Raw genomic sequence first — 13,253 nt, 5'->3', positions numbered from 1 at the left:
CCTTCTCCTCCTGCGCCACCCTCCTCCTGTTCCATCACGTGTGCTGCTGCTGGGTTAGCGTTACCGGTCCCTTTTCCTGGAACCTCTTATATGTATTACATTTATGACTGCATGCCGACAAAAAGCATGTTACCTGTGCAAAGAAAACAGACATTTCCCGCATTTAAAAGACAGTTTTCCCTTTGAAACTTTAAAATCGATTTTCTCAAAAACTATAAGCTCTTTTTGCTAATTTTTTTTCCTCTTGTACCCACTCCCAAGGTGCACATACCCTGTAAATTTGGGGTATGTAGCATGTAAGGAGGCTTTACAAAGCACAAAAGTTCGGGTCCCCATTGACTTCCATTATGTTCGGAGTTCGGGTCGAACACCCGAACATCGCGGCCATGTTCGGCCTGTTCGGCCCGAACCCGAACATCTAGATGTTCGCCCAACACTAGTCCCTCCTTGCTTCCTTAAATATGACACTGTTGTTCTGTTGTCCAACTGAACTAACACTGCTTGTCCTTTCAACATTGGTGCCAGATGTAATAATGCATAGCTGTAATAGATTGCGGAAAAGCCGCCGCGCGGACTGACAGCAAGGCGGCTGATTCCGCGTCCAGCTCGGCGGTTTGCACGCAGCAGAGTGCTTCTGATGTGGCTGGGTCTGTTAGTGCACACAGGTTGAGGAATACGGGGGCGCGCGCGCTGAGAGGCAGAACCTTTATGACAAACGAGGAGGGATCAGCTGACCAGGTTGGTCAGCTGATCTCAGAGCAAGTGGCTATTGGTTGATCGGGGATGGGTGGAGCTGGAGAGCGCCGCTCTATATATAGTTACTGCTGATCAGTCTCAGGTTGTCTGCCATTGCGAACACTTACGTGAAAGCACTCAGACCATAGTCAGATCCCACAGTGTGTTAGAACCAGGAGGACCTGGGAATTCACACTGAGCCAGATTACTTCTGTATTATTATTGTGTTATACTTCAGACTAGTTCCAGGGTGTTGAGACCACGGACCTTACACCCAAGACTAGGGATACTGTATTATCATTGTGTTATACTTCAGACTAGTTCCAGGGTGTTGAGACCACAGACCTCACACCCAAGACCAGGGATACTGTGTTACCATTGTGTTATACTCCAGACTAGTTCCAGGGTGTTGAGAACACGGACCTCACACCCAAGACTAGGCATTGTTTGATATCTGTTATGACCTATTGCATTCCTGACTATCCCTCTGTTTTCTGATTCGGTACCTACGCATATCTGATTACCTGTTGCCAACCCTGCCTGCCCCTGGTTACCGAATCAGCCTTCTGTCTTTGTACTTTATCTGCCCATGTGTTGCCGACCTGGCTTGCCTGACCTTGAGAGCTATCCCTCTCCATTGAGAGATTAGTCTCCAGACCTGTTTGTGATGCCCACCTTCCAGGTGTCACTCAGCCACAGGGCCTTCCTGCTATTCAGCCTGGGGCTCCACCCCTTTGGATGTCTCAGGCTGCTGAAAGGTCTTTGTACTTTCCAGAGGGAGGTATTTCCCATACTGCCAAGGACCACCTGCTCCTCGGGTGGTCCCACTCAAAGTCATTACTGTTGCACCAAACACTTACACTATATAGGTGTCCAGAGGTTAGTTATACTTGCATTATTGGTGATTCTGCAGATCATCAATAATCAGGTATATATCTGTATTCTTGGTGATACTGCAGATCACCAATAATCAGATTCTCTCTGTGTGCTGACACAGCTCGTTACAGTAGCGTACCGCTTTCAGTTCCAATATATTCGAGTGATGACTCCTTTGTTCTCGGGACCATGGCTGTTGAATCGATACATCCAGAAAATGTGCTCCACATCCCCAGGAACTTGCATCTGTCGTCACTGTAATAAATTTCTGCGGAATTAAGGACTTTCCATGTGTCAGATTCTCTATGTTCATTCACCACTCTAAACTGTCTAAGGCCCGGTTCACACTTGCGGTGGCCCTCCGGAATCGCCGTGCCGGAGCCGCACCGCCTGCAGAACGGACGGAACGGACGCACGGCATAGCAATTAAAGCCTATGCGTCCGTTCACATGGGTCCGTTCTGCAGAACCGGAGCCGGACCGGAGCCGGACCGGATCCGGACTCCGGCCTCCGTTCCAACATGCGCTATTTTTTCCTCCGGCTCCTCCGGCAGCCGTATCCGGGGCGGAGCCGGACTGCACCATCCGGCCAATACACACCAATGGGAACCGGAGGCCGCACAACACACTGGCTGAGAAATCCGGATGTTCTACCCCACTTCCTATGCGGATTATTGCGGCGATATTGGATGGGGACACATGGGGAAGCATTTTGGAGTGGAGCAGCACAGCTGGATCCGGATCCGGAGATGTTGGCAGCATGTCGCAGGTGGAGGTGAGTGCTAAGCAGCAGAGGGCCTGATTCCACAGGTCCCCCTTCTGCTGACCTCCCAGACCCCAACTTTTTTTTTGTTTTTTTAGGTACTTTTGCCAAACGGATCCGGATTGCATCCTGATGACCACCTGATGCAACCTGACCGGATCCGGATCGGATCCGGATCAGAACCGTACGGTTCCGATCCGGATCCGGTCCGGATCCGGTCAGGTTATCCGGTCCGTTTGGCACACAACCGCTAATGTGAACCGGGCCTTATACTTTCTGTGGTAACATTATCAATTGGCTCAGGTTGTCTTTGTCCCATTGCCTTAGAAAGTGATATTGTAGACATCACATGTGCCAACGACTCCAATGTACGGTTGGAATAGTCGCTGCCATTAGCCCAAGGACTTTTAAGCAATGTCTTGCATCCAACACTTCTGTGCTTCTTAAATGACTTGTGACATTGACCATTTGTATTGCTTTTTCCTGAGGTAGAAAGACTTTGTTTTGTACTGTATCGAATAATGCACCTAGAAATATTATTCTTTTGGTTGGATGAAATTGACTTATTTCGTAGTTTATTAACCAACCCATTGTTTTCAGCAACTTGAGAGTAAGATCTCTGTGTTCTATTAACTTCTTCTCCGTTTTTGAAAGTATCAAGATGTCGTCTAGGTAGTGAAAAATACGCACTCCTCTTTCTCTTAGGGATACTACTGTTGCCTGTAGTACTTTTGTGAAAGTCCTTGGAGACGTTGAGAGGCCAAAGGGTAGAGCGTTGAACTGAAGATGCAGATTTGCAAAGTGAAATCTTAAATATTTTCTGAAATTTTTGTGAATGGGAATGTGTAGGTAGGCATCTTTCAGATCTATTGACAACATATGATGGTTGATATATGGTTGTATTACTGATATTATTGACTGTAGGGATTCCATCTTGAACTTTTGCAGTAGTATGTGTTGGTTTAAATGTCTCAGATCTATTACTGGCCTCAGATCTATTACTGGCCTCCAGTCTCCTGTTTTCTTTTGTACCAAGAATACTCCTGAGTATACACCTCTGAATCTTTGTTTCTTTGGTACTTCCTGTATAGCATCTTGAATAATTAATGAAGTCCTGTATTGGAATAGAGAATCCTTTTTCTGTGGTGATTTTGGGATCTTTGTGTCCAAAAATACATCTTCTGGCTTTCTTTTGAACACCCATTTGTGCCCTTCTGAAATTGTCTCTATAGTCCACTGGTCTTGAACCACCTCCACCCACACCTTCTTGAATGATGACAACCGTGCTCCCACTCTTAAAATGTGGGTGGGTACACCGTCAAAAAGACTTTCCTTGAGACTGTTGATTAGACGTTGAAGAACTGTTTTCGCCAGATTACTCTGAGTACTCTTCCAATTTCTACGATATTGTCGTCCAGGTTTATAGGTTTTTGCATCCTTAAATCTGTTCTGTTGTTGAAATCTTGGATTGAATCTTTGTGTTTTGAATTTCCTATCCTGAGGGATCATCCCTGACTTACCACCAGTCTTTTTAGCTATTGCTGCATCCATTTTGTGTCCAAAGAGACACTTTCCATCATAAGGAATTTTAATCCAGTTGTGTTTTGATGCATTATCGGCTGACCAAGGTTTTAGCCATAGAGCCCGTCGTGAAGTCGTTGCAAATAACATTGATCTTGCCGATGCCCGGACACAATCTATTGCTGCTTCCACTATGAAGTCAGCTGAAATCTTGATATCTTGTAAAGCGGACACAATATCTTCCTTTTTAATGTCTGTCTTTACAGCTTTTTCAATGTTAATGGTCCACACTTTAATTTCTTTTGCTGAGGCAGTTAGTGCAATACCCGGTCTATAGACACCCCCAGCAGTCATGTAGATTTTCTTAAGGTCTGCATCAATTTTCCTATCCACCGTATCTTTAAAAGTTACTGAATTGTCCATAGGTAAAGTGACATGCTTTGCCAAATCAGATACTGATGTATCTACTACTGGTGTATTCAACAGAGATACTGCTTCACGTTGTCTTAGTGGATAGAGCTTGTTCCATTTGTTTTGTAAGGATGGTTTCTTTTCCGTGGTCTCACATTCATCTTTTGTTAACTTTTTAATTTCAGGCATAAAAGGAAAACTTGGCCCTGCTTTTTGAAGATGTGGATAATATTTTCCTGGTTTTTCAGACTCCGACAAATCGGAGTCTTTATCTTCCCATTCTATTACCTCCTTTATAGCTTCAATCAGCTTCGGTACTAGTGCGAACTCAAAATTCCCAACAATCTCTTGTTCCTCAGAAGATTGCATTGTCGCTTCCTGGGATGTCGATACCGGATACGTCTGTCTTTTTCCATTTCTTCTCTCACTGCTTTCCTTATAAGCTCAAAGGCTTCTGTAGAGTCTTCATCTCTTTGTTTCGATGACTCCTTAAAGCAGGCTTCATAAAGGTTTTTGCTAGGCATGGCTACCTGATCACATTAGAGTGACCAGATTTTTGTAGGCTCAACCTGGGACGGGGGGAATTGGGGGGGGGGGGGGGTGGGGGGCGGCTGCGGCGCAAGGAATGCGCTGCGGCGAAAAATAGGAGGTGATGTAGTGTCTGCAGCGCGTGTGAAAAATGGGCGTGGCCATGACATTCTACGGGCGGAGCTAACGTAATGATGCAACAGCGAGGCATAAGAAAGCAGTGTTTACGCCCTGATGTGGTCAAACGTGGATTCACATCATAGGTGTGCAGAAACTGTGTGATGCTATTTAATAGTATGACATAACCCCAAAGCAGCAAACACATTCAACTATGACCATTAAATAATAAATGCAGGAACAGTTACCCCAGACACCACAAAATAAACGCAATGCGGGCAACATTTCAGCACAAAATAAACGCATTGCGGGCATACATGTCAGTACAAGATAAACGCACTGCGGGCAAACATGTCAGTACAAGATAAATGCACTGCGGGCAAACATGTCAGTACAAGATAAATGTACTGCGGGCAAACATGTCAGTACAAGATAAATGCACTGTGGGCAAACATGTCAGTACAAGATAAATGCACTGTGGGCAAACATGTCAGTACAAGATAAATGCACTGTGGGCAAACATGTCAGTACAAGATAAATGCACTGCGGGCAAACATGTCAGTACAAGATAAACGCACTGCGGGCAAACATGTCAGTACAAGATAAACGCACTGCGAGCATACATGTCAGTACAAGATAAACGCACTGCGGGCAAACATGTCAGTACAAGATAAATGCACTGCGGGCAAACATGTCAGTACAAGATAAACGCATTGCGGGCATACATGTCAGTACAAGATAAATGCACTGCGGGCAAACATGTCAGTACAAGATAAACGCACTGCGGGCAAACATGTCAGTACAAGATAAACGCACTGCGAGCATACATGTCAGTACAAGATAAACGCACTGCGAGCATACATGTCAGTACAAGATAAATGCACTGCGGGCAAACATGTCAGTACAAGATAAATGCACTGCGGGCAAACATGTCAGTACAAGATAAATGCACTGCGGGCAAACATGTCAGTACAAGATAAACGCATTGCGGGCATACATGTCAGTACAAGATAAATGCACTGCGGGCAAACATGTCAGTACAAGATAAATGCACTGCGGGCAAACATGTCAGTACAAGATAAACGCACTGCGGGCAAACATGTCAGTACAAGATAAACGCACTGCGGGCAAACATGTCAGTACAAAATGAACACAATTTGGGCAAACATGTCAGTACAAAATGTACACAATGTGGGCAAACACTTCACCTGCAAGAAAAAGCATGTACTCATCTGGCAGAAGACGTCCCCTCACGCAGCCGGCCTCTGGTGCCTCTGGTGTGTGCAGCTCCCCCTGGCCTGGACGATCTTCAATCTCCCGCTCAGCCTCTCACAGGCAGAGCAGGGCTACAGCAAGATGGCGTCCGGAGGCGGAGCCCTGTACTGGAGACACCAATAGGGCTTGATTCACAAAGTGGTGCTAACTGTTAGCACGCCTGTGAAAACCCCCTTAGCACGTCTAACCAAGCTTTTCGCGCATAAAACTTTACGCGCGCAAAACTTTATGCACGTAAAACTTGCGCAGGGCGCACCGCGCGAAGTGCCCATTAAAGCCTATGTGACTTAGCGCGCGTAAAAATTTTGCACGCGTAAAACTTTGCGCGCGCAAAGTTAGCGCGTTATCTGATTGAGAAATCCGGTGCTAACCTACTTAGCACCCTGGTTAGCGCGTCTAAAGACTTTAGACGTGCTAAGTAGGTTAGCACCGCTTTGTGAATCAAGCCCATAGTCTCCAATACAGGGCTCCGCCTCCGGACGCCATCTTCCCGTAGCCCTGCTCTGCCTGTGCCTGCCGGAGGAGGACATTGCAGGCTGGAGCGGGGCTGCGGGGAATAGACGCTGCGGCTAGTTCACTGTACGGTGGCCAGAGTCCCGAGGCCGGGACGTCCCGCTGCTAAAAGCGAGACGTTTCCTGGGACCTCATGCAGCCTGGGACAGCGCCCCCCGAAGGCGGGACGCGTCCCGGGTAAAGCGGGACGTATGGTCACCGTAGATCACATGCCCAACACACACTTTGATGTGTCTCTCCAAAAGACATACTCGCTCGGCTTTTATAGGAAAAGTCCGTCCCTCTCCCTGAGCACCCGCTCTGAGTGCACATCCACCCTACAACAACATGTCGTATGTGGTACAGAGAGGGCAGTCGCCGCTGAATAACACGGCAACCAAACTCCACCCCCCGGCAGAGCATAAATACAGTAGGACGTCGCTCGCGCGCGCATCCTAATGACATCAGATGCCAAGCTGCCGCCATGACAAGCTTCCACACAATAGTTCCCAGGCGAAAAAAACGTTGAGAATGCCGCAAAAGTGAGAAAGCAAAAAAGGTAATAGATAGAAATACAGGAAACTATGCGCCCCTCACTACAGCCACATTGTGAGCTGGAGAAAATGAGGTAACTCGGCTGTCAGGCAACCGAGTAGATCTGATGGAGGAGCATTTAGCATCCTGTCAGTCTCCTCCACCAGGAAAGGGTAAACCTGACAGGCTATTTTGGTAGGGGAGATAGAAACAAAGTCCTGAGGGAGGACAGAAAAAAAGAATATGGGGCCGCAGCACATTCAGGCTCATATAGAAACATTGTCCTATGGCATTTAAGGGGACGGGGTAAACCCATCCAGTCCCGCACGCAAAGCAGCACCATTAAACTCTATGCTAAGTGCACCAGACTTTGCTAGGGCAAAACTTTTGATCAGCTGTGCACTGCGGTGCTAACCCAGTTGGTGCTATAGTTATCACACCTAAACTTATCACACCTAAACTTATCACACCTTAACTGAGTTTAGACATGATAAAGGGCTTTTCACCAGCGTGCTGGTAACTGTTAGCACCGCTTTGTGAATCAAGCCCTAACTGTCAGATCAATTATTACCAACATGTCCGATCTGTTTTCTGATCGATTTCTGATCGGTTTCCGATCGATTTCTGATCAACATGAATAGAAAACAGTCGGAAATCGATCCGAAATCAGATCGGACATGTTGGAAATAATCGATCTAACAGTTAGGCTGCTTTCACAGTGGGACGTTACAGGCACACGTTAGAGCAGCCTGTAACGCAGCCCAACTCAAAGTAATGAAAAATCAATGGGCTGTTTACAGTGCCCACGTTGCGTTACATTGTAACGCTGGACGTTCAAAGAAAGTGCAGCATGCTGTGCGTTATATGTGGTTTTAGCTGCGTTAGACTGTTTGCACATGCTCAGTAAGGGGAAAGTCCGCTATTGTTCCTAGCCACATGGCTAATTAATATTCACTGCACTGTAGTGTTGTCCAGGTCATGAACAATTCGGATCTTTGATCCGGATCTTTTTTGTGAGTCGAATCATCAGGATCATCACAATGAAGGATTCGTTCACAGTGGATGTCTGGAAGAAACAGGAACTGCAGCTTCTGTGCACAAGCACAATCTTCCTGCTGCATCTCTCCCTTCCCCATTAGCACCCTAAATGTGCCCTCATTCTCCTGCACCTCTCACTCTGCTGCACCAGTTTCCTGCTTCCCTAGTAAAATGATTCAAAGATTCGGTTCAAAGATCCAGATCTTTTCAATGATCCGTTCCGAATCATTGAAAAGATCCTGACTCCCCAGGATAGCACCAAGAGCCTCATACTGCAGCTCAATCTGACGTTCAACTTCAACACCACCATGCGTTACGTTAGGGGCACATTATGCGACCTTAACGTCCCCTAAAACGCAACGTCTTGGTGTGAAAGAGGCCTTAACCTGCCAGAAAATCTCACAGTGTCTACCTAGCATTAGTGTGAGTGTTACAATAAAAGGGTCCCAAATAAAACAATACAAACAATTTATTTGCAGCTGGACTGATAACAAATTAAAGTTGTACAACTCTTTGTGGCTGAGAAAAACCTATGCTGGGTGGGAACAGATGACAAGTTTTGTAGTTCAAGATTTCCTTGTATGGGAGCTGAATAACATTAAATAAAAGCTACACTCATAAACCTAAGACAGTCAAAAGTTTCAAGGATGTTTGAGGCCTCATTCACACCCAAAAATGCAAACGCAAACATTTTGCATTTTTGTAAGCTTGTTCCCCCCCCTCCCAGCGCTCCACTGCGCGCTGCGTTTTTGGTAAAAGCACTTTCCGAAGCGCTTTTCAAGAGCGGTTTTGCAATTCACTTCCTGATGCAAGTCAGGAAGTGAACTCTTTGACCCAGAAAAAAATAAATACAATGTATTTATTCTTAAAAACACAAACGCAATTGCTGTACAAAGCGATTTTGTGAGCGTTTTTGTTTTTCCTATACCTTCCATTGAGGAAAAATCGCCCCAAAAATGCTACAGGCATGGCTTTGCTGCACGCACAGTGCACGAATGATATGAACCTCTCTATAAATCTCTCATAGTGTAACGATTGTGGAACTTTCTCCGTGATCAGTGCACAACGCGTGCGCTGATACGGCGGAAATCCTCCACAAGCGTGTAATTGCAGGCACCCAGCAAAAGGTGCTACGCACCCGTAGAGGGAAATTCCTGTCGGCAGATGGCGCTGGGGAGTGCAGAGGAACCAATCCTCTGTACCTCCACAAATGCCAGACAGGAATTGTACGAAGCGCAGAACGCAATCGCAAGAGAGGCGATTGCGAATGAGAACGAGAAAAGGGACAGGTTGTATGTGTGTGCGCCAACCTAGTCGCCACCCCGCGACAGTGCACACAGAACAGCAGATATGAAATAGGAACGCGATCACGAGAGGTGCGATCGCCAGACGTGACACAAGGCAGATCAGAACAGAATACGAGGTTAGCAAAGGCACAGCAAATAATACAATGAGAATAACAAGGAAAATAACAAACGCTAACTGAACGCGAACACCGCACTCATTCGCAACAGTGCACGCGTTCGTGCGCGGTCTCCACGTGATAAGCACAATAGAGACAAGCACGCCTAAATAACCAAGACAAGACAGACACCACACAAAAGCGCTTGCTACACGGTTGCCTTACCGCAGGCACCAGCAAGCGCACGCAAACAGACAGACAACGAGAATCGATCAAACAGGAACCACTGCTCTTACCGTCAGAGCCAGTGCGAACCAGGTATCAGAAAGATCCACTGCTCTTGCTGTCAGAGTAGTGTGATCCAAGCACACGACAAACAGGAGTAACCAGCAGCGACCGCAGCCGAGGTTAGCTCCAAGATCCAGACCAGAGGAATCCACTGCCACTAACGCTAGGGCAAGTGCGATTCAGACAGACAGAACAGAAGGATCCACAGCACTAGCGAAAGCGACTAGCGCGATCCAGGAAGACAGAACAGAAGGATCCACAGCACTAGCGCAGGATGCCAGTGCGATCCAGGTACAGAGTAGCAGGACAGAAGGATCCACAGCACTAGCGCAGGATGCTAGTACGATCCAGGGAGGCAGAACAGAAGGATCCACAGCACTAGCGAAAAGAGGCTAGCACGATCCAGGGAAACAGATCAGAAGGGGCTACCAGCAACAACCGCTGTTGCGGTTAGCACCTAGACATACAGAACGATTTCCTGTCGCTGGGACAGGACAATCGCAACAGACAAACAAAACAGATAAACAATCCTAACTGCACTAGGGAAACCTGCCTAGTGCAAGTTCCAGGAATAACTCTAAGCTGATCTTCAAACAAAGAGCATGGCTGACACCCCTCCAGGAGTGTTACAAAGGACTAAATCCTTATGACCAGCCAAGCATTGTGGGAAACAGATAGTACTTATAGAGCAAGCCCACAATGGATGTGGCTAGGCAATTTGCATGATAAACGTATGCAAATTCCTCTGCAGCAAGCTGCACAACTGACAAAAGGTCTCTCTTAAAGAGACCTGCAGAATGCAGACCTGAACAGTGGTCAAAAAGCTGCCTGTCTGCACAGGCAGCTGAGCAGATTCTCACACATAGAGATTCATTGCACAAGCGTTTTGAGGGCGATTTTAAAAATCGCCTGCACTTAAAAAAATGGCTGAAAATGTCACTAGTGTGAACGAGCCCTAAAGGTTGTTTTCAAGCAAGACTATGAGGTTCTTCAAATTTAGGAGTGGGACTATCAATACAATTATTTCGCTTCTTGGCCTTTTGGCTAAGATCAAGTGTAGTATCTGTTCTTGAAATTTTTGGGGGGACCTGGAGGGATGGCACTGTGGCAGGGTGTCCTTCCTGGTCGTAATTCCCAGGAGTTGATTGAATGGATCTATACCATGATCGAGGCTGAATGGCTGAGGGCTTTGCTTAGGCGTACTGCCCCTGGAAGTGGCGCTCCAGGTGCACCTGAAAAACCTGAGATGTGGCAGATCTCAGGCGGAAGTAGGGTGCTTTGGTCTGTACTGCCCATATGCATCGCCAACTAACGCAGCTCCCCGGCCTTTTGGCTAGGGAGAGTGCGGAATTTTTATCACTCCGGCCGCAAGGTCGGGGCCAGCTTGCTGGCACCGGGGACTTCGGTTCCCACCCGGCTCCCTCTCGGGGGAGCCACCCGGACCATGTGGGATGCCACATTGCCAGGCCCTTTGGGTAACCACTGGGCACAGTCGGGGTCCTCGGAGGAGGACTCCAGGATCCTTCAACCCCTCGGGTGTTGGAGGATGCCACCCCCTGAGCCGATGGCAAAGGGGGAAGGTTCCCTTCGGGGAACAACCGGAAGGGCCCTGCTGTATTGTGGGGCCCGTGGCTACTCGTGCACGTTTTGTGGGGGTGCTTTAGGGCACTCACGCTTTTTCCGTGCATGGGGCTAATAGCCTGGCTAACAGGGACTCCTGTTGCATGCAACAGGAGCCAGGACAAGCTTAAAAAAAAAAAAAAAAAAAAAAATTTTCTCTCCTCAATTTATTTATTTTTTAGGTTTGCTTTAAGGGCTACCACTACCACTTTAAAGCAAGTCTTTCAGGAATTAGTTCTATAGAAACTTACCGTAGCACATAATAAAAAGAAAAAAATAAGTGTTTAGCTTCATGAGCAACTGCAATTGCAAAACCAGTAAAGCCAGAGATCTAGATAAAAGTAAGCAAAACGACCTATTTGAAGCCATTACACTTATTAAAGGACCAAGGTAAGAGGTTTGATATAAGAGCAGGTCAAAATATAAATATTCCTTCACTATCTACAGTATCTGGAACATTGAGGTTACTACAGTAAACAGTGCACATGCTTTTTTACCAGTATTTACATAAGTAGCTTAGTGAATTAAGTAAAGGCCACAATGTGCGATCTGGCAGTGTAATATAGTTGCATGTATTCTGTGTAAAAATATAGAAATGCCACTGTACATACAATGTCATTAAATGTATTTCTGTCTGTAAATGAAATCCTGATTGTTTGTTTGATGGGCAGGTTGAAAAAGTGATGCCAAGTGATACATTCTACTTCACTATACTACGAAATCCAATCACCCAGATGGAGTCCTTATTTACTTACAATAAGGCCTCTGAGCCTTTCAGAAACGCAAAAAGCTTAGAAGATTTTCTGAAGAACTCTTCTGCATTTTATCATGCAAATGCAAGAGATAGCTACGTAGCTAAGAACCTCCTGACCTTTGATCTTGGGTTTGATCCCAATGGACTAGGAACCCGGAAAAACTTAAAGCTAACATGGCAAACAATAGATACAATATTTGATCTGGTGCTGATCACAGAGTACTTTGATGAGTCTCTCATTCTTTTGAAGGAAGCTCTCTGTTGGTCATATGAGGATATCCTGTCCTTTCCACTGAACAAGAGAAGTAATACCACTAAGAAAGCCCTCTCTTTAGAAGCACAAGACAAGGTGAAAAGTTGGAACAATTTGGACTGGCAGATTTATGTCTATTTCAATAATTCTTTCTGGAAGCTTGTAGAGAAGTTTGGATGGGAACGTATGCAAAGAGAAGTTAATAAACTCCGAATGAAAAGGGATGAGATGGCTAAAATATGTCTACAAGGTGAAGTTGACCCAAAACAGTTACAGGACAAATCACTGATGCCATTTCAGTCTGGATTAGCCAGGATCCTTGGATACAACCTAAAGCCTGGGCTTCCAACAACATTCGAGCTCCTGTGCAAGAGACTTGTCACGCCGGAGCTCCAGTACGGGTCCCTCTTACATGATAATCAGGAAGGCAAGCAAACTCCGTCCTAGGACCATGATGGCAACAACTGCTCCACAGGGCAAGATGGAAGCTGGGAAAAATACGAAAAAGAGACAGAATGTTGTAAAGACTCTTTCTTAGAAAGAAGTACAGAGGGATTTAAAGGGACCCTGAGCAGTAAAAGAAAATGAAACTGGTGGCTTCCTCCAGCCCACCATAGGCCACGAGGTCCACTGGCATCCTCCTGGCT

The 13,253-nt window shown here is 46.3% G+C and overlaps 1 protein-coding gene and 1 pseudogene across 1 annotated transcript in view; both read left to right on the top strand.

The window, feature by feature from the left end:
* The window catches only part of LOC137504698 (galactose-3-O-sulfotransferase 2-like), a 35,615-nt gene extending 22,562 nt beyond the window's left edge, over nucleotides 1-13,053 (top strand). Inside the window, exon 2 of the mRNA XM_068233284.1 lies at nucleotides 12,271-13,053. Within this exon, the coding sequence (XP_068089385.1) occupies nucleotides 12,271-13,053 (783 nt within the window). The remainder of the gene's footprint in view (nucleotides 1-12,270) is intronic.
* Nucleotides 11,004-11,135, top strand: LOC137505814 (U2 spliceosomal RNA; annotated as a pseudogene).
* Nucleotides 13,054-13,253: the final 200 nt, after the last annotated feature.

The sequence above is a fragment of the Hyperolius riggenbachi genome, chromosome 4, assembly GCF_040937935.1.
Source record: "Hyperolius riggenbachi isolate aHypRig1 chromosome 4, aHypRig1.pri, whole genome shotgun sequence".
Lineage (NCBI taxonomy): Eukaryota > Metazoa > Chordata > Amphibia > Anura > Hyperoliidae > Hyperolius > Hyperolius riggenbachi.
This window is presented reverse-complemented; position numbering and strand designations above follow the sequence as displayed.